Below are 26,675 nucleotides of genomic sequence, written 5' to 3'. Positions count from 1 at the left end.
ACCAATGCTCACCAACTGTTCCTCCAAGTCCAACTGTTCTCTCCTAGCTGCAATCCTTACCTTCTCTTGCTCCATCCTAGCCCTGCTGGCCACCTCCTGCTCAGCTAGAGCTTCCCGCTCCTTTAAAATGGTCAACCGTGCCAACAACGTCTGTGCGCTATCAGCTGCCACTGAGTGAGACACCCCTGTGCTACTGTGAGATACCTTTGGCTCCACAATGTCCATCTCAGCAGACTCATGATCTTCCGCAGACTTACCTTCTCGCTGGATGAAATCCCACAACCTATCTATCAGTTCAGCCTTTTTTCCAGTAGTATCCAGACCCTTCCCAGCTAATTCCCTCTGCAAATCCTCAACCTTCAATTTTCCCAGTTCCTCCCTAGTATACATGTTGTCTTACTCTCTATGTTACCATCTAAGTCAGCACAAATCAGTGAATTCAAAATAGGGAAAGCTGCGAATGACGGGTTTAGTGCAATACTCCTTATTATACAACTCCGATCTACATTTCACGCGAGGCACCCACACAGTACACGCATTGTACACTTCCTACCAATAATACATACGCATTAACATACAATGAGTAATGACACTGGATTTTCTATTTGGTTTTATGATTTTCTATAAAAATACACTGCAAACACACTCCAACCCAATTCCTCTTACTGTCCCCTCACCTTGTGACTAATAGAACTAGTCCAAGTCCGATGAGAACTCCCGAGAGTTCTGATGCCGCTCCGAGCGGGCTGCAGTGGTCAACAGCTCCAGTCGGCAGCTCCGAGCTGGCTGCAGGAGTCCACAGCCCCGAGCAGACTGCAGGAGTCCACAGCTCCGAGCAGACTGCAGGAGTCCACAGCTCCGAGCAGACTGCAGGAGTCCACAGCCCCGAGCAGGCTGCAAGAGTCCACAGCTCCGAGCAGGCTGCAGTCCACAGCTCAGAGCAGGCTGCAAGAGTCAACAGCTCCGAGCAGGTTGCAGGAGTCTACACAGCTCCAAGCAGGCTGCAGGAGTCTACACACTACACAGCTCCAAGCAGGCCGCAAAAGTAGACAGCTCCGAGTAGGCCGCAGGGGTAGACAGCTCCGAGCAGGCCGCAGGAGTAGACAGCTCCGAGCAGGCCGCAGGAGTAGACAGCTCCGAGCAGGCCGCAGGAGTCCACAGCTCCGAGCAGGTTGCAGTCCACAGCCCCGAGCAGGAGCCAGAGCCTTTTGATGAAACTGTAGTCGCCGTCTCGTCCAAACGCTAAGCCTCCACACGCCAGATGCTCACTAGTGGTGTATTGCCACAAGTTTGTCAAAAAACACCGAACTCCGTAAGATTTTCAACTCGCAAATCAATATCACACGACAGACAAAGGGGGGGGGGACAAGTGGAACCAGAAACAGCCAAACTCGCGATAAATTATCATAGTAGTTGGTTCCAAAGTTGAACAATCAACCACAAATCGACAAAGCGTACAATAACCAACCTACCATCAAATTGGCGTCCGTAGCCTGAAGACGACGACCAAACCAAAACCAAGTCCAAGCCAAGATGCTTCGCCGCAAGCCTCAAGCCATAACGCCGCCTGTACCAACAAACCCGTTCATGTGACACACGTGGCGCACCAGTTTCGATATCCGCGCACGAGGACATAACAGAAATACCGATACCAAGTCATATAATGGTTGAAAGGCCCAAAAAACTCAGTTCAATCATGAAACATCACTCCAGATAACGTTACATAAATGATATCCGAGCGGAATATACCAAAACTTCATTGTACTTACATCCCAACGACATCACGCGCGCGCCAAACCGAACCAAGAACGAATGAAGACCGAAAAGAGGTGGGTGACGACAACACCTCCGATTTTCACACCTCGTCCGAGAGCAGCCAGAGCGTCAAGAAATTAACAGTGTCCTAAAAATTCACAGACATAAATTTACCAAATATGATAACATATTTCCAAGGGCATATACATAAATCTGAACAGACAATTCTCCGATAACATCTCTATTCTCGCAGCTCCAAATAATATTTATCGATATGACCAATAAACAAATGCACAAAACGCAATTCGCAACCATCCTAGACGCTAAGATTTATATATCACCATTTCGCGGTACAAACTAAATTTATTGTCGCAGAAACTCTTACGAGAAACAACAAATACTGGCAGGTAGCGCCAACATCCGTAATGTGCTGCCACCTATAACACACACTGCTCAACACCTAGCTACACCGATCAACCCCCAGCCAAGAGGTCGCTGTGATCGGCCCTTAGCCCATCTAAACAGCGCTTACAATAAGTTTTTCGAATATTTTCGATAGACACGGCAGTAAGCTTATTGGTCGATATGATGCAGCCTCAGATGGGGAGCCCTTCCCTTTAAAAATTGGTTTAACTGTGGCTTTCTTCCACTGAGTTGGGTACCTGCCTTTTTGGACTGATTTGTTTAAAATTCTGGATAGAGGCTCAGCAATGTAAGCCGCTCATGACATTTTGATTAGTTTCGCCGGTACGCCGTCGGAGCCGGTGGCTTTAGACGAATCCAGCCCATTGATGGTCTTCAAAACATCTCGAGGTGTAATGGGAGAAAACTGGAAGGTGTGTTGAGTGCTGTTATATGAAGATTTGTATTCACGTACGAGCTGTAAGTGTTTATCTGTAATGTTTATTTCTGTCTGGGAGCAAAAGTACGAATTGAGGGCCTCGGCCTTGCGGTGGTCGTCACTTACAAGATCATTTTCGACAATCAGAGGAGCCATAATGGAGTTTTGCTTGAACCCCGTGACGCTTTTCAGGATTTTGTGGTATTTGTAAGGAGTTTTCTTACTAGTGACAAGTAGATGTACTTTGTGTTGAATGGTTTCATTTTAGAGTTTTCTATTGAGGCTGGTTACAAGGTTGCGCTGAGATCGCCAGATCGACCAATCTCTTTCTGAGTTGTGACGTTGAGCAAGCTTGAATAACCGGTCTCGTTTGCGCATTTCGCGCCTCAGCTCTGCTGTTAGCCACGGTTTGTGATTGCGGATCTTTACGGTTTTCTTTGGTATGTGAGCTACTGCAGTATGCAAGATGGCTTCTGTTAACATTTCAATTGCATCATCGGTGTCGGCATTTGTTATGGCGCTCCAGTCTATGTTTCTCAGTGTATTAATGAAACCGTCAACGTTGGTATTTGAGTAGTCCCAGCGGGTTGTTGTTACATGTCGGTCTGCGTCGATTTTCTGAAGGGACAAAGACATAGGCGGCGGAACGATTTGAGACAAGGGGGGGCACCATGGCTCAAGGAGCCAAACCTAGGGTACCCCCAAATCCTGTTTTCTCATCGGATTTAGGCCACTTATTTTTCGTCACAGCCTGACACGATGATTTTTTTTTTACTAAACGAAAATGGCAGTTCACCCCCGTATGCAGGGGTGTACCTAATTTTATATCTCTTTGTGGGGGCATATGCACCCACAATCCTGAATTATGCCCCCACAATGATGAAAAAGCACCCACAAGTCTTTTACAAGGCTGCAAGCGTCCTTTCGAGAGCACGGTGCCCTTCGCATGCTCTAACGGCGTCCTCCTGACCGTCTCGCGTTCATGGATAGCGTTTTTAATCACTCGGCGCCCTTCTGGGAGAATGGCGCACTTTTGACAGCACCGCGCCATTCTCATGGTCTAACGGCGCCCTCCTGACCGTCTCGCGTCCTTAGGTCTCTGTTCACCGTGCATCCCTCGACTATTCGGCGCCCTTCTGGCCTCTCAGCGACCCTGAACCACATATAGCGTTTTCAATCACTCGGCACCCTTTTACGAGAATGGCGCCCTTTTCATGATCTCAAGGCGCCCTCGTAACCATCTGGCGCCCCCACGTCCCCACCAACGTAGCACTACTGACTGTGCGGCGCCCTTCTGGCCTCTTAGCGCCCCTGGACCACATAGCGTTTTCAATCACTCGGCGCCCTCCTAAGAGAATGGCGCCCTTTTCATCGTCTCATGGCGCCCTCGTAAGTCGTAACCGTCTGGCGCCTCCACATTTGGTGCCCCTCCTACTGGATGGCGCCTCTCTACATATGTTTTACGTCCTTCCGGTCAGTTTCCACTTTTAAGCGTGTATTTGCTTAGTCAGACACGTCACTTGAAGCGCCATTCGGCTAGCAATGTTATCAAATTCGGTGTTAATTTAGGCTCCCACATAAAGAATATCTATCGCGCCCCAAAACGGACTGGCGCCGGGCGCCCCTACAGCTGGGCACCCACAATCATTTTAGGAAAATTACACCCCTGCCCGTATGTGTGGTTAACTTTAAGCTGATCCTCAAGTACCTATGTGTTTGTCTCTTCCTTATTGTCGTTTGATAAATTCCATTTATCCTACATGTATATTGTATAATTCCCAAGAAGCCATCGCAGTACTAATCAGTGGCGAATCCCAGGGTGGAGGTCACATGGGTCATGACTTAGGGCCTGGGGTCACCACATGCCTGCCAGGAGTACCACAGGCCTGACAGCCGACAGGGGCACCACAGGCCCGCCAGGGGTGCCAAAGGCCTAGCAGGGGCACCACGGGCCTGTCAGTGGCACCACAGGCCTGTCAGGAGCACCATCGGCCTAGCAAAAGCACTACAGGTCTTCCAGGGGCACCACAGACCTGCCAGGGGCACCAGAGGCCTGCCAGGGACACTATCGGCTTCGCAGGGGAACCACCGGCTTCGCAAGGGCACCATGGGCCTGTCAAGGGCACCACAAGCCTGTCGTTGGCAATTTAGGATTGTCAGAGGCACCACAAACCTGTCAAGGGCACCTGCGTTCTAACAGGGGCACCACAAACCTGCCAAGGCCCAGGGACACCACAGGCCTAGCAAGGACACCACAGGCCTATCAGGGGCACCACGGGCCTGTCAGGGCCCATGGGCACCTAAGTCATGTCAGGGCCCACCGTAGGCTTGTCAGGGGGCAGGGTAGGTAGGTACCACAGTCTTTCCAGGGGCACCAGCGGCTTAGCAGGGGCACCAGTCATCACATGACTAACCAAAAATAAAGAAAAAAAAAAACTGAAAATAGGGCACCACCAAAATTAAGTGGCCGAAATCCGTTGAAGTTTTAATTTTGGGCATAGGTAGGGGCACCACTTCGATTCATGAACCTCCCCTTAGAGTTTTCCCGAATCCGCCTCTGGTACTAATACATCAAATTTAAGGGGGGGCACCTTGCTATTGGTGCCCCCCTTGCAGAATTCAAGGGGGGCACGGTGCCCCGGTGCCCCCCGTTCCGCCGCCTATGGACAAAGAAATAAGTAGAGGGAAATGGTCGATGTTTGAGAAAGCCGGTAAAACTCCTGGAGATTTAATTAGTTCGGTTCGGTCTACAGAAATCAAATCTCTTAAGTTGTGGGTGTCCCCTTGTACGCGGGTTGCTGTGTTAATAATTTGAGTTAAGTTTGACGCTTCAGTGATATTTTTCAGTTTGTTTTCGAAAGTGGTGATGGGGGAGTGGTTGGGTGCATTACTAGGCAGCCAGCAGTTTCCAGCATTACAATCGCCAACGAGGACCAGAAGATCGGGACTATGCTGTTTAGCTTCAAGGACACAGTCAGACAAGTAATCTAGGAATTGAGATTGTCGGTCTCTAGTGGTGTTCGGTGGAAGATAAACTGAGCAGAGCAGCAGCGTCGTTTTATGGAATTTGATTTTCACCCATAGGGTTTCAAAGAGCTCACACTCAAGATGTGATATTTGCGAAAAAGGTAGTGTGTCTCTGACATATACTGCAACTCCTCCGCCCTTCCTTGTCCTGTTTTTTAGTAATGGTGCATGAAAACCTTTCAGAGAGTAAAGACTGGAATGTATAGTGGTGTCAAGTTTTGTTTCAGATAGTGCTAGTATGCTAATATCGTTAATGTCAACGTAGCTTTGAAGCTCCTGTAGCCTTTCGTTGGCAGTGATGGAGTTGATATTAATTGCGGAGATGTTAACACCATCGCTTCGGAGCGTACCAGTTACTGGTGGCATTGTGGGCACGGGGAAGGCGCTTCGGCTGGCGGCGGGTGGCGAGAGAACAGGTTACATAAAACAATGTGCAATGTGGGCTATGGCTTAACTTTTGGCAAGATGACACTGATTTTGAGGGATGAGCAAGTACATCCGCATACTTTTGTCTCTATGCGTCGGGAAAGCGGAGATGATAGACATTGATAGCTCCGAAAAGGCATATAAAAAAATGACTACGACGACTGGGCACAGCTATCGTTAACTCGTGCATCGTTGTCAGGTGGGAAATCATATCACACTGAGCACAAGACAATATATGGTGGGCAATATGCAATATACACAAGGTCATGTAAAGTGATTTGGTTATGTTAAACACTGGACGCATGTACGGCCGGCGCTGTGCGAACCGGCACCGGAAACCCAGCCCCAGCCGGGAGGGCGGGGGGAGGGTGCCGGCCCGTCTGGGAGGTGGGGTGTCACTACTCACAGCGTAGGCCCGGCTCGCCTAACGGTCACCGCTCGGGAATCGTTCCCTGTCGACACGCCCACTGTCGGAGACGGCGGGGTGAGCAGCTGATTGATGAGGTGTTGCCTGAGTCCGAGTATTTGCGCAGCTGCGCAGACCGTCCTTATAATGCCTTCGATGGTCGGCTGGTTAGCTCAGCGGCGGGGGCCGTCCCCTCAGTCGCCCCGACCGGCGGGGGACCTCCCGCGGCGGCGCTCGGTCACCCACGCGTTGATGGCGTCAGAGGCCTGCCAGGCGGGCCCCGACCCGCGGCGCGCCGAGCGGGCTGGCTCGGTCTCCCTTGGTCGGAGTTCCCGGAAAGCGTCGGCTCCCACGATATCTTCAAGGTCAGCTGGCTCTTTGATTGAGACTGCAATGTCTCCCTCTGTCTTCTTCACGCGCACACAGCCGTTGGTCGTGTAGGCGGCCCACAGAGACTTTCGTTTCCGGAGCTGCCTAGCCAAGAAGAATAGCTGCTGGTTCTTAGCTGTAAGGCATTCTGACACAAAGATGCGGCTAATAACTGACCGGGTCAGCACCGGATGGCCACCCACCTTTTCAGCCGTCAGCTCCTTTCGCTTGTCGAATAGTTTTTGTCGAGCGTTTGTTGTGGCGAATTTGGCGATGATCGGCCGTACCTTGCCTGGCTGTGGACGTCCAAGGCGGTGGGACCGGTCCAGGCTGTCGGCCGACAGATTGAGACCGGCAGCCCGGCCGACGTCCAGCACCAGGTTGTCTGTCGCCTCACCGCTCGTCTCCGGCACCCCGGTGATCAGCAGGCTGGTGCGACGGTTGTACGCATCCAGATCTTCGATGCGCCGCTCAGCTTCCTCGAGCCTGTTTTTGGTGGAAGACAGTTCAGTCTCGAGCGACGCTATTCGGGCTTCAGCCGCTTCGTTGACCCGGTTGATTGCTTGAGCCACTGCTTCCGTTACCAGGTCCTGGAGTCGTTGGACGAATTCAAATTCACTTAAAATTTTCTTGGCTTCTTCCTTAATATCGATTTCAGCCATGTCAGCCATATTATCTCACCACCCGCCGGCCGCCGCCTGGCTCCCCTAGGTAGAACTAATCACTGGAAGGGTCGCGGCGCACTGGGACCAGGCACGGAGGGGCAGGGGACACGTCCGTTCCGGCCGGCGGTCAGGGGACGACTGGATGGGGACGAAAGTTGAAAGATGTATCTAAGTAAAAGTTATCATATTTCTTTACACATTTAATGCCTGAAACCGAATCGAATAGTAAACATCACCACTAAATCTAAACAAGCCTTCCTCGATTCGACCGACAAGTGGCGCCTCTACCGGCAAACACACGTACTCGAAATTCAAACATTTGACACAGAGGTCATTGGCAGCAATATCCAACAACTCATCTACCTATCTGGGGGTTCTGAGTTCTTCTTACATCGGACAAATTCTAGTTCGGGCACATTTTTTATTTTTTCATGGTATAGCAGGGTTCGCACTTCACAAAATGAGGAACGCTTCAAAATTTCGGGTGGTGCGTTCCCCTTACTTGTGTTCCTTTGAAAAACTTTGCGTTCCTGCGTTCTTGCGTTCCTAAAAAGGCGGTGCGTACGTACGCAAGAACGCAGGAACGCACTAAAGGAACGCACTTGCCCAGTTCTGGAAAATGGTGTCCGTGACCCCTGTTTATGCCCTGAGGTCATCTTAGGTCACGAATGGTTTCTAACAGTTTTTTCGCAAATAACTTTTGATAGAGGCATGCTAGAGCGATGAAAACGCATTAGATGTGTTCAGCTGGACGATACGGATCGACTGATATGCAACATGACCCTTTCCGGTCAGGTCATGACCTTGACCTGAGGTCAACTTTTCAAGTTGACCTTTCAAGGTCAAGTTATAGTTCATTCGATGCGTCTTGACGAGAGGAACACGATGCCGGTGAAAGTAAGCTCGTACAAGGCTTGGGTCAAAAGTTATTGCAGAAAAACTGTTTCCGAAAAATCGGCTATTTTTGCAGTTTTTGCCCCCTGCAGGCAAAACCGTTGACGTTAGGTCAAATCTGAGAGAATTACTCAGAAAGGGCGTTAATAGGGGCTATCGAATGCGCTTTTCCGCGGCGCTGTAGCTCTATTGGTTCCCGAGTTATGCGTTGGCTTCTTGGAAATTTTCGACATTCGACCTGGAAATCGGCGAAATTTTGCCTTCAATGACCTCTGGTGACCTGACCTTTGACCTGACCAAAAAATTGACCGAAGTGATTTCGTCATTATTTTTTACGCTCTTTCGAACGCCGCCTTCCGCGTATCGCTACGTGGCCCAGGAGCCGAGTTACAAGGGGGGGGGGGTCAAACACCCCCCCCCCAGCAGGGCGTGGAAATCCAGGACCCCCAGCCGGGCGCGGGTTAATACGACAAATGGCTGCACGCGCCCGACTCGGCGCCAAAGTTTCACCCCCGCAATCCGCACCGTCGCCTCACAACAGCCCGCCAAAGGGAACTGACGCGTTACATACACACATACATACATACATACATACGTACAGACGTTTTGATTTTTGTGAATTGAACAATGCCCTTTTTAAGACAGTTTGTTTTGTTTTGTGAATATGTCTTTGCAATATTTCACAAATAGGTAATGAAACTCCTTTTTGCAATATTTATAAGAAAGATAGTGCATAAAAGGCGTAGCAGATACCTTTAGCTATACGACTCAGAGTATGAAGAATTAGTGATGGCTACAATGGAAACTGCTGCAAAGAGATGCCAGATTCGTCATATGAAATGGAGCACAAAGCTGACGTTTTGAACTTGTGTTGGTTTTACAGATGTTTTGTTCTTATTCGCCGACGAGATCACTGACCGGTGGTACCTTTATTTAAAAAATGTGCGAATTTTGATGTTTTTATTGTGTTTTTCTTTATGATCTACGGAAGAGAGAAATGCTGATTTTGTGTCAATTGATGGAACAATAAAGCGGTATCTGCTACCTACCAGAGGTGGAGATCTCAGGGGAGGGATCGGGGGGTCAGTCAGGACCCCCCCTGAAAATGAATTACTGCTATGTAAGTCAATGGTACTGCATCCAGCCCGCCTCCATCTGCCCGGCCTGGACCCCCGTGACATTTTGACAGATCTCCACCCCTGCTATCTACTGGGGTATGAAAGTATGAGAGATTTCCCAGCCCTGCCCACAGGTCACTTTGGATCAGTGGGTGACGTGTATACCTATTTCTTTTTTTTTTGCCTCTCGATCAACGTATATTTTAACGTTTCGAATTCGCATAGACGCGTATTTTGAGAATAAAATGTCTGTAGCCTGAGCTCGTTTAATATATTGTGCTAAGTATTCATCAAGATCAAGGTTTTTTGATAAAAAACATCGGGCTGCAAATTGCATTAATGGATTTTATGAAAAATCAGCGAAACCTGGTTTTTGTACTCGTATCTTGCAACACCTGGTAAATCGTGCATGAACATGACGTTACATTTTAGACTGACGCCCCTGTCATTAGCTGACAATGGCGCCCCTCTCAAGGGAAAAAGTCGCCCCCTCGAACAACATGCCCCCTTTCGCTGATTTCTGGCTACGCCACTGGATGGTGCCATTAATTTTGTTTCCAGCCTGAGTGCTTTGAAAGTTATTCCAGTAAAAATTTCATATCTAGTGTCGCCAGTTGGACTTTTTTAATTCCTGTAACGTCATCTTTGACCTGACCTGAAAATGCCCTTAGCAAAAATTGTTGACCTTGTCCGTGCGTACCCCATGCTGTTTGCCGCTTGTCGCTATCTTGCTTCGTTCTCGAGACCTCAGAGGGGGGGGGGGGGGCGGTTATCCCTGTCGGTGCGCGGGCTAAAAAGCGCTGAGGATTGGGAGAAAAAATATTTCGTACATTGCAATGGAAGAAGCGAGACTGCGATTTACCCGCGTAAAAACTGTGTTTCAGCCTCTATGTTTTCCGCAGAGTTTTGAAGACCCACCTGTCTTTAAGACCCCATGTTTGCCCATAACGCCGACACAGGTTCCTCTGATGGCTCACACTGGCTTTAAGGGCTCCAAACTGGTATGATAGGGCTCATCACCAGCTCAGTCTCTCTTACTTCTCAGCACACACACACACACACACACGCACACCCACACGCACACGCACACGCACACGCACACGCACCGGATTCTGATCGTCACATCGAACGTGTTAGGTCTGCACTTCAAACCTGAGCGTCTCCCACCGATTTTTTAGGGCCTGCGCTGGGCTCAACGCAGGGCTTCCGAAAGCCCCTGATTACGCGTGTAGGCCTGAAGGGTCATTGGTGCATCTGATCAGCGTTACCTTTTATCTAACCTTGCCTATCCGATTCCCTGTAAAAGGAATCATAACACCTAGCCGTCCGGAGTCCGCACGTCGGGGCTCGCCGCTGTTAGCGCCTTTGCCCAATCGAAAGACAGCGTTTTCGATCTTATGGAGAACCTCTGCTCTGGCCCGGGCAGTGTCCGGAGGGAGCTGGCTATTTTCTGACTGGAACCTTGCCCTGTGTGTCTCCGGCAGCTCTGAACTCGTTTGACGATGTGCTCAAAGTCTTCAAAGACGCCAAGGCGATGCTGGGTGAGATCTTATCCTCTTGTGAGTTTATCGACGCCGAGTCCATCGAATGCGCAAAGGAGAACCTACAGGTGAGGCCTATAGGGAGTCTACAGGATCTTTTATGATGAATACTAGTTATTTTAAAGGCGCGAAGTTTAAGATCTTTTTATTAACAAGTTATTTTTTTACTTACTTTATTGCAAAGTTCTTGGAATTTCTATTGATGTATCTAAAAGTGTCACATCTCACCAAAGTTTCCTTCTGTACGAGTATGGGCATGAAATGACCCTTTAAAATAGGTCAGCTCTCCATTTACGGTGGCGGTTTGGGTCGTCCTGGAATATCGCTCACTGAAAGGCGTGACAGTCGTTAACCGTAATTTTGGGGGCGCTTTCAAAAAAAGCACGTTATCCCCTCTAAAATGGTCTTTATACGGCTTGTGGACAAATTCCAGAAAAGTCACGGTCAACTGCAAGGAACAAGGCGCACAAAATGTCATGTAGGTATTGGGCTGCCGTTGTGGACGAGCGGGAATTCGTCTACTGGTTCGATTCTGGCTCAACAGTAACCGGGCCGGCGTTTATGGGGCTGCTCAAAGAGGAATTCTGGCCTCGTGTGCCTGGTGGGGTTTAACCCGGCAGTTGCTGGGGTATTTCGTCACCCACCGTTTGCTGGGAGGGGGGGGGGGGCGTTAAACGCTCCCAGCCGATAACTCGAGAACCAATAGGCGCAGCGAAACGCACGAGGCGGTAAACGAAAGAACACGACGAGACGCTTCAGATGAGTACTTTAAAGTTGAATTTTGAGGTCACAGGTCGGGTCAAGGTCAGGCCAAACACCTGAAATCGGGCTTTCAGTAGCATGGACTTCAGGACTTCGCAATGGGCGCCTCTCGTCAAAAACTCTGTCAAAACGATGCACAATCCATCATATAAGGCCTACAAGAGTGTCAGCTCCATGTAGGGGTCAGTCAAGCATAGGTCAGGGTCAAGGTCAGGTCAGCCGGTTAGGCACATATCCCCGAAAATCAAAACTGATATTCGCATCCTGTGACACATGTTTTATGGGTAATTTGGGGCGTAGAACACGATGGTGACATTCATTTTATCATATGTGTACGTGTTTGGCTCAAAAAGTTCAATTTAAGAAATGCATGTATCATGGTAGTGAAGTAGTCACGAGAAATTGCCAAGATTCAGTTCAAGATTTTGGAAAATGCGGGACGATAATCAATACCCGAAGGTTGTTTCTTCATTAGACAAACACTATTCTTTAGAATTGTGTTTTCCTATTGAAAAACAAACTGAGGGTAATTCTATTTCGGGATAGGATTCGTGTTTGGTGCAGCGAATTGGGGCACCTTGCACCGTTTGCACACGAACCGATAGATTTTGATTAAATTTTCAGGGCAGCTGCCCCCACAGATTATGTACCACGAAACACCCTCAGCTAAGAATATAATTATTTTTCTTGCACGTGGCACGTGCACGTGTTTTAGGCCCATAGGCTTCAACATTAGGTGGATTTTCGGCATCGCATTTCTCGCAGACGGGTGCTTGTAATGCGATGGGCTTCTATGTGCTGGGTGGCCGCCCCGGCATCTACCGTGAGCCGGCGGCGCCGTTTCGGGCAGCTTCGGGAAGGGGGTGCAAATTGCACGTGCAGCCGCCATTGGTTTAACGTTACGAAATGGGCCAAAACGGGTTTTCTCGATTTGCTCAAAATCGGCTCGATAGATTTTCTTTGTTTTTTTAGTACCAATAGTCGGTCAGTAGGTTCGTTCGTCAATGTCAATCGCTTGAAATATAATTAACTTTTTTGCCCGTGGCACGCGCACAAATTTTCACGTCTTAACCCGCGCCCCACTGGGGTCTGTGTATAACACGCCCTACTGGGGGGGGGCTATTCATAGCCCCCCCTCCTAACTCCGAAACTACTGGGCCGATCGTCAAAATTCAAACGGCGTCTGATAGCCCCGGAAAAACTGTCGAGCGAAACCTAATTTCATTGACCTCGAGGTCACCGATGACGTCACAGGTCAGGTCAAAGTAAAAATTATTAGCACTTTGGCTTGTTCACATTTTGGGCTCTGGCCGCCGTCTTACAAGTCAGATCAGGCTCATTTTTGGTTTCCACACTCGTGAACAGATGCTCTAGATACCTTGAGGGTACCAAACTTGTACTTTGATTTTCAGGTCAGGGTCAGGTCATCACAGGTCACGAAAATATTATATCATGCGTCGGTCACGTGACACATGTTTTATGGTCCATTTAGGCCATAGATTTCGAATTTGATGTCGTGTATGTCATTCGAGGTCATTTTGAGTCGAATTTAGCTTAGGTCAGGTCACTTTCAGGTCAAAAAAGGTCAAATTTTGAAGTTGAAATTGTTCAACAAAAAAAAGGTGTCTATTGGATGCAGTTTGAGCTCAGGAACACGATGGTGCCATTTATATTGGTGTACGATGCCAAATACGTACTGAAAAATTGATTTGAAAAATTAATAATTGTGAATTTTTTGCAATAATGCGTATAACTTGACCATTTTTGAAGATATTTAGCTAAAACTTGCTAGAGTTAGTCATAATCATGCGTTCTGTCACATATATTCCGGTTTTTTTCGAAAAGTCAAAAACTTTTTGAAAAAAATATAAAAATATAAATTTTGAATATTATTATATAAAATTTTCGAAATTTTCAAAATTTTGAAAACCGAGATAGCAGTTTGATAGCGCGGTCAATTCTGAGTTCTTTCATGCAAAGAAATTGGATCTAGCTTAAAAACTGAGCTCTTGGGAGCGATTGCCGTGGTTCAATGTTTTGCGTCGAAATCGGACGAACATGACGTCACTCTGACGTCATTTCCGGCCGACCTATGGTAGCTACGAAGTTCAAATTTTGACACAAGGTGTCAAATTGATGCAGCCGAAGGTACTGAAAGTTTGGCGTCGATCCGTCAAGCGGTTTGGAAGTTATTGCAGAAAAACGGGAGGGGGGGCTATAAATAGCCCCCCCCCCCCAGTGGGGCGCGGGTTAAGTCAATGGGATTTCTTGAAAAAATTACTTAATAACAGTCCGGGTTCGAAGCGCGACGGGCGCTCGACATTTATGGGCCTCCTGACAGGTATGGTTGCGGTTGGTGGCAGGCCGTAGCCAGGCGAAGTCAGTGAGGGGACCGGCCGTGCGCGGCTATGTGCGCACGTTAAACTTTGGACTCTAAATTCTGCCATAGCACTGGAATTGCGCGATCGGAGGGTAGAGGGCAGGGTCACCGCAACAAGCTTCGCTTAGCGGTGGCTCTGTCCTTGTGAAGCCTTCCTATCAAAAGGTTCCGACTAAATTTATAAAAAAGGTATCTGGGCAACTTCTTGAGGATGGCATCAATCTCTGATGGACCACCGAACATCTTCACATCACCCATTGCATTCGAACTGGCCAGACAAAGCTCTAGATAGTCTGAAAGCTCAGTGAATGACTTACTATCGCCAGCTCGCACATCTGGCCATCTCTGAAGGCGCCTCTTCATCTCATTCATGGTGACAAATGCACTGCCATACCTGTCGGTGAGGCGCTTCTTGGCTTGCTGGTAGGCATCAGCCGTTCCCATCTGCATGGGAAGCCAGTGATCGCGTTTCTTGCTTCTCCAGCTGTGTAGTAGCCCAGGTAGTGTAGCCTTTCGCTGGATGAAGAGCATCTGGTCTCGAAGGCGTTCAACCAGATGCGGAAGGTGGTGTGATCGCCTTTGAACACACCTGGTTCTGTAGGAGGTAGCTGCCTGGACGGGGGATTCCGGTTGAAGCGCAGTCACGTGACCTGCGATATCTCGGTGCGCTCTAAGCGGAAGGGGTGTGCCCTTATAGGTTCGTTAACTTTTGAGCCTATTTATTTGTGTCGTAACGATTGCAAATAATTTCAATCGTCGATGGACAGAGAATTGAAAAAGCATTACGAATATGTATATTTTGACTGGAAAATACGTCAATGGCAGCCTGCAGCCTATTCGGCACGGGAAGTTTTTTTCCGGAATTGTCAGTACTAATTGCGCAAAACTACGCCTAAACTGGAAAAGATGGTTCAGGTAACAGCGCAGTGTGTTTATACATAAGGTTTCTTTAAGCGCACTGCACTCATTTCGGATCAAGTACGCCCTGAATGGATATTTCTTTTTTTTTACCTATACCATTTTCTTTTACCTTCCAACGAAGCTGCCATATGAAGCACTTTCCCAGTATCGATGCATGCAGGCCTGTAGATCATAATGGATAGGTACATTATTGTAAATTCCACATATTTTACTACGCATATAATTATAATTTCCTAGAAAAAGAATCGTGATATCCCCTTCCGAAAACGAAAATTCATCGTTTTTTTCCACTTATTCTGCCTCCGATTCCATTTCACTGGCCTTCTCAGGCTTGAAACGGGACCTCTTAGACTGGAACACGGGCCCTCTCCAGCTTGAAACGGGCCGTGCTTTCCAGCTCAGGGGCGTCATCGACGTTGTGTTCGGAGGGGTCGCGACCCTGCATTTTTATGAAACCAGAGCAGTCGGACCCCACACTTTGAGCACTGGTACTTATCTATGAAAATAAATTACCTATTTCTTATGTAAATCTAGTGCTCACCCCCAAAAATAGTGGGTAAAATCAGGAGCTTTTTGGGCTTTTGTGGGATTTACTTTGACTGACCGTCTGGCCTGGCCCCCTCACTCGAAAAATATGTGGCTCTAATTGGGCCCACCTTTTGTGACGGGCTGCGGCCGCCAGTGATGGCGCCAGGCCAGGCCATCTGTGCTCATGGCCTAGCAGCACCTCTGGCAAGAGTTCCCTCCATGGCAGGAATAGGCCCGGAACAGGGGCAGGGCCGGCGCCACAGGGGGGGCAGCTGCCCCCCCCCCCCAGCTGCCAGCCGGGCCCTTTAAAAAAATGCAGGAACGTGCATTTGGAGGCAAGAGGTACCTAATGGCCAATTTATGCACCTGAATTCGATCGGAGACCACTTGTCGGTCGGAGGGCCCTGGTCAGTGCTCAGCTGGAGGGCCCTGGTCGGCTAGAGGGCCCTTTTCAGTCAGAGGGCCTTGGTCGGCCAGAGGGCCCTGGTTAGTCAGAGGGCCCTGGTTGACCAGATGGCCCTGGTCAATCAGAGGGCCCTGCTATGTCAGAGGGTCCTGGTCGGCCAAAGCACAGAGGACCCTGGTCGGTCAGAGCTCAGAAGGCCTTGGTCGGCCAGAGGGCCCTGGTCGGCCAGAGGGTCCTGGTCGGCCAGATGGCCCTGGCCCTTGTCCGTCAGAGGGCCCTGGTCGGTCAGAGGGCCCTGGTCCGCCAGAGGGCCCCGAACCCGGTCGATCAGAGGGTCCTGGTCGGTCAGAAGGCCCTGGTCGGTCAGAGGGCCACAATCGGTCACGGGTCCTTGGTCGGCCAAAAGGCCTTTGTCCGTCAGAGGGTCCTGGTCAGTCAGAGGGCCCTGATCGGCCAGAAGGTTTGTCAACCTTCTGGCCGATCAGGGCCAGAAGGTTGACAAACCTTCTTCAAATCAACCTTTTCAAAAATTTTTGATTGACACCGGTAGATTAACTTAGACTCTTGCACGCGGTAAACTTGCTCATGTGGCTGGTGACCGAGGTGGGTTGTGTGGCGGCTGACACCGACATCAGACTTTGGCGCCCGGCGGCCGGTGCCGTGGCGGCGGCCGGTGTTTTATCCCTTGGTTTACCCTTACCCAGACATGGTGCCTCGAGTTAAGTACATTGTGTGCTTTGGCATCATGTCTTATCTGTTTGTTCAACTTTATTTTTGCATGCCTTGATCAATAAACGAAGTGATGATGATGATGATGATGATGAAGGTCGGTCAGAGGGCCCTGGTCCGCCAGAGGGCCCCGGACCCGGTCAATTAGAGAGTCCTGGTCGGTCAGACTCTTGGCTCTGGTCGGCCTTGGTCGGTCAGAGGGCCCTGGTCAGCCAAAAGACCCTGGTCTGTCAGTGGACCTTGGCCTGTCAGGGGTCCTGGACGGTCAGAGGGTCCTGGTCGGCCAGAGGGCCCTGGTTGGGCAGAGGGCATTGATTGGCCAATGGACCTTGTCACTTCAGTCAGGGGGCTTGGTTAGTCAAAGGGCCCTGGTCTCAGTGTCTCAGTGAAGGGAGGAGACGCTGATTCAGAATCGCGCGCCCTCAAATGGTCCGTTTTCTGCTCAGCGTTGGGCCTCTATGTTAGTTCCGGTGTTTTTATTTATTTATTTTTATTCTTATTTTTGCATAATTTGGGCCCCTCTCGAAAAATAATGGGCCAAATCCGAGGAGTTTTCGGATTTTGAGTACTTATAGGTTACCTTGGGCCTTTCCGCCATGGGCCCTTTACCGGGACAAGCTGCCCCCAGTCCGAAATCTGTGGCGCCGGCCCTGAACGGGGGGGGGGGGGGGGGGGGGGGGGGGGGGGGGGGGGGGGGGGGGGGGGGTGCAAGAGCGTCGCCACGGCGCGGACCATTGGGTTGACGAGGAGCTCCATTCTTAAAACATCGTGCCATACCTATGAATATTGATATATTTCCAAAATGTTGGGGTTGACAACCACCAAGGAATATTAAGTTCCAGCCATGCAAACAGCAGCACTGTTCAACTATTTATTACTGACATAACATCATAGGCCCGGGAACAGGGAGAAGGGGGGGGGGGGGTGGTCAGCAGAGGAAGCCGCCCCTCAAAATTTGGGGAAATTTAGTATTGGCCCAATGGCGTTGCATGGAAACAAAATGAGTTGAAAATCACATTTGCCTCCTCAACTTTTCAAAATGTTCCCGCGCTGCTGCATAGCATTCACAAACCCATGCCTCACGAATTAGAGGCATGGTTAAATTTATTTTACCAAACGATGGACAATGATGCCCCAACATGTGTGAGAAGTTTCATTATGATCCTTGGACTGTGGATCCTTTGATCCTTAAGACTGTGGGTACCAGCGTAAGAAAACCTCTAGACTTTGGCACACACCCCGGAAGAACCGGTCGGAGGCTGTACCTCTTTGGCATCAATAACTCATTGACCTGACATTTAGCGTCCGTCTAGGATAAAACTTGGAAGGGTCGATACGACCCACCTGCCTGTGCGAGGGTTAATTCACCATACTTGACCCGTTTTCGAAATGTATTCCGCTAGCCGCTTGTGGTCAGTAGTGGCAAACGTCCCCCCCCCCCCACACACACACACATGCAATTATAAACACCGACAGTACAGGGTGGATTAAGACTCGTAATACGTCACAAATCCATACACCCCTTAAGACCCTTAATTACACTTAAATAGCTGAATAGCTGAATCAAGACCAGAGTGAAACATTAGGACATGATGTGAATATCACATTTCAGGAAGTGTTATATGTTATGTAATGCTAAAGATCAATCAAATATACAGAATAAACAACGCAACATATAAATCATTAATAAAGTTTTTTTTCCTGAAATGCGCTTAAATCGTCATTTTTTCCTTCATGCGCTTAAACACGCAATTTATCTGTCATTTTTCCGCGCACTGCGCCGACAAGGGACAAATTTCTGGGACTTAAAAGCGCACATAGGCAAAAGTGCGCCAGAACTGAACCAGCCCAAAATATAAAACTTATTTTTTAGGAAAAGTATGACGAAGTTCTTATTTATTGAAGTGTTTTATGATGTTTTAAGATGAGACGAGTAATATCCAAACACTCGTTCTTCAATTTAACCGTTTTTTTGTTAAAACACTTTTCACAAATTCAGCTTAAAAATCGAGTGGGGCTGCATGAGTTTAACATTGTCCATACAGCCAGATGGGGTGCAATTTTCCTGAAGTGCGAATAGCTGCTAGCCGAGACCAAAATCTTGATCCGCGCATAAAACACTGGTAAATATGATGAAAAGCATCATATTGTGTACGGTAACGGGTAATTTATCAGCTATATATTAAGGAAATTCATATTTTAAAAATGTCCACTAGTATTGAGGGAAATTGCTGATTTTCCACTCACGGCGCATTTTCGTCAGTATAAGCGCACTTAAAAACATGAGCGAATTTCGACGCTGTGTTTGCTCAAATTTAATGCATTTAAGTCATATTATTACTTTGCCATGTTCCTGAGCATAATACATGCATATTTCATTCAGTGGCATCGAGCGTTTGAAGATTATGCGGCATTTTACTTTCTTTCCAGTCCAGGCGCATTTTCCTGTGCAAAAACGCAGGAAAAGCGCAGTCCAATCTAAGCGCACCGTGTACATCGGCGGCGCACTCGTTTCCTCGTAAAGCGCAATCCGATTCCCTGACATCTCTGCGCCTGTACGGAAAGAATGTCAGCCAGAGTAGCAGCAGTAACTTGTGTTGGAGCAGACTCAGTGGACTGAGGGTGAGCAGGGACAGGAGCCTGACAATGGGCGGAAATGGGTACAGTAGGCGGTGGCACAGCATAATCAGTCATGTCATTAACAGCTTCATGACAGTCAGTAGGTTGTGCATCAGTGTCCACCCGTTTCGTCCCATGTGACTCCATCTCCATCATGTCAGCCGCCTGCTGTCTTGGTGACATCATCAACGATTCAACTTGCTGCTCCATCCTTTCAATCACCTCTTCTTTTGCTTTATGGATCCTTCTTTCTGTTTCTATTTGATGCTTTTCTTCTTTCCACTTCAGCTCTTGCATCTTGGACTCCATGATCTTTATCACCCTTTCCAATTCCTGTCTTTCTTCCAGTGCATCAGCTTTTGCTTTCGTCTCAGCTGCCTGAGTGTTCTCTTGAACCTTCATCATGAAAAGCTGGGCTTTCATGTCAGTACTCGAAGATGATCTGCTTGTCTGGGTTACCGACGAGCGTGCTCCCTGACTCTTCTTGTTCTGTTTGCACGTCAGTTCTTGTGGCGTCAACGACTCAATCATTGCTCTTGTGGTGTCCAGTTTGATGAGTCTGTCTTCATACATCAATCTGTGAGCTTCAAATTCAGCTCCCAACAAGGAGCGCAGATCTTCATGGGTCTGACGAAGCATCACATAGTTGTGCCTCCATTTGGCAACCCTCTTGGTCATTTTCTCTTCATCCTGCTCATCGTCATCTTGGCTTGTAAGGTCATCAACCAGGGATGTGCCTTCCTTTTCCAGTTTTCCCAACACCTGCTTGAACACTTTGACCTTCATGGTGGTTTGGTACTCTATACCTTTCTCAGTCAGCCGCAATTCATGTGATGACCTCGTCTCTGGTCCACAGACATCAGTTCAGTACCCCTCTCCGAATCAGCCATGGTGACAATGCGGGTTGAGAACTCAGGACAGTTGTAAATAAGGCAAGGATGAAAGCGTATGGATTCAGTTCATGAAGTTAGTATGGGCAGTATTATGAGATATCAACTACACCAAATCTACGAAACATAGGTAGGTAGGTATCTATCAGAATCTACGAGTTGCATTGCGGAATGGCATATTCATCTACAAAGTAATGTGGCACATCCATCATGGAAAGTCATTGTCATTCAATATACTTTTCACTATTTTACTGAGCCACAAGGAAGAAACATTTCACTGTGCCACGAAGGGGAAAGACTTTTACTGCCACACAAAAGAAAGGAAGATTTTTACTGCCACGCAAAAGAGAGGAAGATTTTTACTGTTCTGGCTCACAAAAGAAGATTCAGTGCGGACTACAGGTATATTCTAATGTTCGCCCAATGGTGGTTACGTAAAAACTGAAAATACACAAAAATAACAACCAGTAAAACGCCTTTTGGGCGAAGAACGAGCGAGCGAGATAGTGAGCCCTGCACGTGCGGAAGGGCGAGAGGGTACTTCCAACGGGCTTGCGCAAAGCACCCTTCTAACCGGTCGCTAGCGGTGTAACAAATTTGAACGCAATCGGCCCAGCCGTTCCTGAAATCTGGAAGCGACATTCTGCACGTGCGCACGTGCGAACGGGGTCCAAACTGACTTTTGCACGCCACCCTACTAACTGGTCCCCAACCGTATACCAAATTTGAGCGCAATCGGCCCAGCCGTTCTCGAGATCTGGAAGCGCCCCCTGCACGTGCGCACGTGCAGTAGCACCTTAACCGCAACACATGGGAATGCATTGCCTGGTGGGTGCCTACCTGTATGCCAAGTTTCAGCGAAATCGCCCCAGTAATTACCGAGTTATTAAAATGGGAACCAATTTGACACCTCTTATTGTTGTATTTTGCACGTGCACTGGGGGTGACCCACATGCATCGAGAGTATTTTATTTTTGGTAGAAGGGATGCTGCTACCCTACAAAAATTATCGCAAGTCAATCGCCCAAGCGGCTGCTGAGATATGAGCCTCTCAAAATCACTACTTTTGCAAAACAGCTTGAACACCCTTGACTTTTCACGTTGCACGTGCCACGACGGTCACTGAGATGTATCAAAAGTAGTCAATTACGGGGTAGAAGGGATGGGGCTACCCAGCAAAAAAGACCGCAGGCCAATCGGTCCAGCGGTTGCTGAGATATAAGCCTCTCAAAAGCGTTACAGGCCGGGCCGGGCCGGGCCGCGCATACTGAGATTTTTCCGTTATATTGAAAAGACTCACTTCGCTCGCTGCGCTCGCTCGCTCGTAATCAGTCGAGTAAACACATGAGATAATACAACCAGTAAAACGCCTTTTGGGCGAAGAACGAGCGAGCGAGATAGTGAGCCCTGCACGTGCGGAAGGGCGAGAGGGTGCTTCCAACGGGCTTGCGCAAAGCACCCTTCTAACCGGTCGCTAGCAGTGTGCCAAATTTGAACGCAATCGGCCCAGCCGTTCCTGAGATCTGGAAGCGGCATTCTGCACGTGCGCACGTGCAAACGGGGTCCAAAATGACTTTTGCACGGCACCCTACTAACTGGTCCCCAACCGTGTACCAAATTTGAGCGCAATCGGCCCAGCCGTTCTCGAGATCTGGAAACGCCTCCTGCACGTGCGCACGTGCAGTAGCACCCTAACCGCAACACATGGGAATACATTGCCTGGTGGGTGCCTACCTGTATGCCAAGTTTCAGCGAAATCGCCCCAGTAATTACCGAGCTACTGAAATGGGAACAAATTTGGCACCTCTTATTGTTGTATTTTGCACGTGCACTGGGGGTGACCCAAATGCATCGAGAGTATCCTATTTTGGGTAGAAGGGATGCTGGTACCCTACAAAAATTACCGCAAGTCAATCGCCCAAGCGGCTGCTAAGATATGAGCCTCTCAAAATCACTACTTTTGCAAAACAGCTTGAACACCCTTGACTTTTCACGTGGCACGTGCCACGACGGTCACCGAGATGTATCAAAAGTAGTCAATTACGGGGAAGAAGGGATGGGGCTACCCAGCAAAAAAGACCGCAGGCCAATCGGTCCAGCGGTTGCTGAGATATAAGCCTCTCAAAAGCGTTACAGGCCGGGCCGGGCCGGGCCGCTCATACTGAGATTTTTCCGTTATATTGAAAAGACTCACTTCGCTCGCTGCGCTCGCTCGCTCGTAATCATGGCGCTCATTCATAAAAGTACACTAAACATCACAGCCAAAGTTCCGATAAATAAATATAAATCAGTAACAAAAGAATGCAGTAACACAACAATACATTATTTAGGTCATAACTGAACCATAAATACCAATTAAATCATAACATACTCTTTCCTCTCTTTCTGTCTGGCGCGGTCCACGTGTATCAGTATCGGGCATCACCCATTACGGCGGCGCCCAGCCCCGCGCCGATTCTCGCCGCCGCCACGACGACGATCACCGCAACCAAATAATATCGAGTCGCGGGCACACTCGCATGCGATTTCCTGGCTACCCAAAAAGTCTGTTTCAGTCATGCTATCAAAACATGGTACCGTAAAGTGGGGCTATTTGAGACAGTGGGGCTATTTGAGACAGTAAGGTAGTGGTTTAGTAAAATCGCTGTAAAATGAAAACCGTTTGATATTTTTTCGTCATTTTTGCTTAGGCTGATGTGGAATTGAACAGTGAATGACCTGAATAAACTTTTTGAAAAATTTCGAAAAGTTTTGGAAGAAATTTGGGGTAAAACACGAAATACAGAAAAACACACAAATTAAGTTGCTAGAAAAGGACCCCTACCTGCCGCTTAACACAGTTGAAATTTTAACAGCTTCGGCACTGCATCTATCGTTACTACCGTTTTACTTAAAGGCTAAGCATATTTTTCATGAAAACAGATAGATAGATAGATAGATAGTTTATTAAGACCCTCCATTGACATGGTTTTTATGGTGTCTACGTCAATTACAAATAAACAGACATTGTAAAAACGCTTAGGCAAGACAGGTGCTACATAAAAAATGGCACACTGGCATAAAACAGTGAATATAAAACATGTGAGAACCGTGCCTATACCTACATGACAAGTGACAGCTGACTACCTGTGGCTATTCCACGCACTCGCCGCACGATAAAGAAAACTTCGGCGGGCAAACTCGGTGCGGACCCGGGGCAGCTGCAGCCGGCCGTCGGACATGGCGCGGGTGCTGCGGGATGACACATCGGCTCGCAGTGCGAACTGTTGGCGCAGAAGTTCGGGAGTGATAGATGAGTCGATGATGCGAGTGACGTTTGCGAGGTCACGCTCGGCGATCAACTCGTCTACGGTGGGCCACCCCAGTTCCCGTAGCGCCGCAGTCACGTGATCGCGCCGTCTAAGACCTCTAACAATACGCGCACCAAAGTTAATAGCTTTCTGGATGCGACGCTTCTGTGTGACCGTACAGCTTCCCCACACACTTAAACAGTAACGTATGTGGGGAAATACTAGAGCTTCGATCATCAGCTGTCTTTTGCATCTCGGTAGCTTATGCCGGACAGGGGGATGTCGTCCCGGTTCTTCCCATGTATTATTCGCCAATCAGCTTAACACTACCGGTGACGTCACTGGAGGACCGCCAATCGGGGCCGGCCGGCCGGGCCCGTAGAAGGCCAAACGCAGACGTTTTCAGAAAGGCGTAAGCCGTATAGCAAAGGTGGAGATCTCGGGGGGGGGGGGGGTCAGGACCCCCCTGAAAACGAATTACTGCTATGTAAGTTAATGTACTGCATCCAGCCCGCCTCAATCTGCCCGGCCTGGACCCCCGTGGCCCCTGACATTTTGACAGATCTCCACCCCTGCCGTATAGATACAGTCGTGGATGGAGTTTTGCTGTGATTCGGCTCTCCAAGAGTGCGTCAGGATATCAGGACCCGGACAAAGGTCATAGTGAACCGGCATCTGATAAAATCCGCTCACCACTTATCAGCCGACTTCGACCCTTCACCCTCGTAAAACACAAAAGCTTGCCGGTCATCAATCCACCTGCATCTCTGCATCTACTTACTACCTATATCGACCAGTTACTGCAGCCGTTTTGGAGCGGCTCACGGCCGATAACACACCGGGCGTGTGCTAGCCGCCAATGCTAAGCGCTAACCATTGAGTGCGCGTAGCCGACTGCCGCCCCGATGGCGCTGGCCCCCGGCACCGGCGCGGCGCTGCTGACCCATGGAGGGGGGGGGGAGCTGGGCTGCTAATTAGTTGAGCCGGAATTGGGATAGAAGCCCGTATGGGATTGGGATAGAAGCTCAGCGAGACTAAGGGATTGTGTGGTGCCTTCGGTAGGCCCCTCAAAATCACCCGTGTAGGGCCCTCAGGGCCGCCGGTTATGAAGCCTTTGGAGACACTGGTGTGGGCCCTCATAAGTACCGGTGTGATGCTCTCAGAGGCATTGGTGCGGGGCCCCCAGAGGTGCCGCTGTGGGCCCTCAGAGGCGCCGGTGAGGTCCTCAGTTGCCGTTGTGGGCCCTCAGAGACACTGCAGTGTGGGGTTGTCACAGGATCGGGTGTGGGACCCTTAGAGCTGCTGGCTCGAACCCTTTACAGGCCGACAGGGGCTCTCAGAGACCGACAAGGGGCTCTCAAGAGGTCTGCGGTGCCTTCGGGAGGCCTGTGGAGTCCTTATAGACCAGCAAGGTAGTAGGTACGTACACTCAGACGCCAGTGGGGCCCTCAGAGTCGCCGGTGTGGGGCCCTCAAAGGTCACCGGTGAGTGGCCGTCCGATGCGCAGGTCCCGTCTGAGGCCGTCAGGCTCCGGCGTTGAGCCCCCAGAGCCGCCGATATATGGCCTTAAGAAGCGCTGGTTTTGGGACCTCATTCAGGGATGCCGGTTGCACTCAGAGGTGAGCGTTGGACTCCGCGTGGTGAGAGCACGCGTTCCCGGTTACAACAGTCCGGGTTCGAAGCGCGACGGGCGCTTGACATTTATGGGCCTCCTGACAGGTATGGTTGCGGTTGGTGGCAGGCCGTAGCCAGGTGAAGTCTTGTCACTGTATGAATGTTTCTTTTGTCTTTTACTCACCTTTTATCTTTTACCTTTGACGTGACTCATGAAAAGCCTTATATACAATGAGGATGCTGTTGAATACATGATACAGTGAAGTCAGCGAGGGGACCGGCCGTGCGCGGCTATGTGCGCAGTGCGCACGTTAAACTTTGGACTCTAAATTCTGCCATAGAACTGGAATTGCGCGATCGGAGGGTAGAGGGCAGGGTCAACGCAACAAGCTTCGCTTAGCGTTGGCTCTGTCCTTGTGAATCCTTCCCATCAAAAGGTTCGGACTAAATTTAAAAAAAAAGGTGTAAGTGTGGGGCTCTCAGCTAGGCACCGGTGTGGGGCATTCACAGCCGCCGGTGAGGGCCCTCGCAGGCGCCGTTGTGGGGGCTTTCAACCATTGGTTTAGGGGGTCATCGTAGACGTGTGTGGAACCCTTAGAGCTGCAGGTCCCTGATAGGCCGGTAAGGGCCCTCATAGGCCGGCAAGCAGCCCTCAGAGGCCGGCAAGCAGCCCTCAGAGGTCGCCAATAGGCCCTGAGAAGCTGGCAAGGGGCCCTCAAAGACCGACAAGGGACACTAAAAAGCCGGTGTGGGGCTCTTATGGAAAGAAGTGTGGCTCTTCGGAGCACATAAGGTGTTCTTGCGAGCCCTGTGGGGCCCTGCTGAGTCGAAAGATGCCAGCGTGGACCCTCAGCCGCCAATTGGCGTCGCAAGGCCCCTCTGGCCCGAGAGGCCCCCAGATCCGATGGGGGCACGTGTCCGCTGCTTCCCCTCCCCCCGGGTGCAGATGAGAAAGCAATCGGCGGTGGGGGACACAACAATTGCAATCGTTCCTCCTCCCGTCGCGAGGTCGCCCATCCGACCCATATCCCATGATTGTCAACCCTGGGGCTCGGGTCGGCAATGTACCGGCAAGGAAATCAGCTCTAGGCGAGTAAAAAAGCTATTAGGAGTCATTAGTTGTCGTTACATTCAGTAACAACAACTATACGGTGCCAAATGTACCAGACGTACAGCTTGGAGCCGGGCGCCGCCCGGTCTCCACCAGTGACGTCACGCTAATGCTTAGCGACCGGTCCATTGGAAATCGCGGGATGATTCTACCTCTCTTATACGGCCTTGATGCCGGATCCTGGCCAGGCACACCAGCACGCAAAAGCACTTACGAACAACACCAGTGATGTGTTCATCCCAAATCAGGTGAGAATCGATGACGACCCCCAGAACCCTGACACTGTGGTTTGGTTTGAGCTCATCGTTTCCAAAATGAATCGAGAATGTTGAATCAAGATTTTGACGTCTAGATTTAATTATTATCAGTTCAGTTTTAGCTGG

General features: G+C 49.5%; 1 protein-coding gene across 1 annotated transcript in view; it reads left to right on the top strand.

Annotated features, from left to right (window-relative positions):
- Positions 1–10,435: 10,435 nt before the first annotated feature.
- The window catches only part of LOC122392789 (D-2-hydroxyglutarate dehydrogenase, mitochondrial-like), a 118,986-nt gene continuing 102,746 nt past the window's right edge, over positions 10,436–26,675 (top strand). Inside the window, exons 1-2 of the mRNA XM_043388059.1 lie at positions 10,436–10,460; positions 10,986–11,110. Coding sequence (XP_043243994.1) covers positions 10,436–10,460; positions 10,986–11,110 — 150 coding nt within the window. The remainder of the gene's footprint in view (positions 10,461–10,985; positions 11,111–26,675) is intronic.

The sequence above is a fragment of the Amphibalanus amphitrite genome, unplaced genomic scaffold (assembly GCF_019059575.1).
Source record: "Amphibalanus amphitrite isolate SeventyFive unplaced genomic scaffold, NRLGWU_Aamphi_draft 000501F_arrow, whole genome shotgun sequence".
NCBI lineage: Eukaryota > Metazoa > Arthropoda > Thecostraca > Balanomorpha > Balanidae > Amphibalanus > Amphibalanus amphitrite.
Note: the sequence above shows the minus strand (reverse complement) of the source record. Positions and strands in the feature narration are given on the sequence as shown.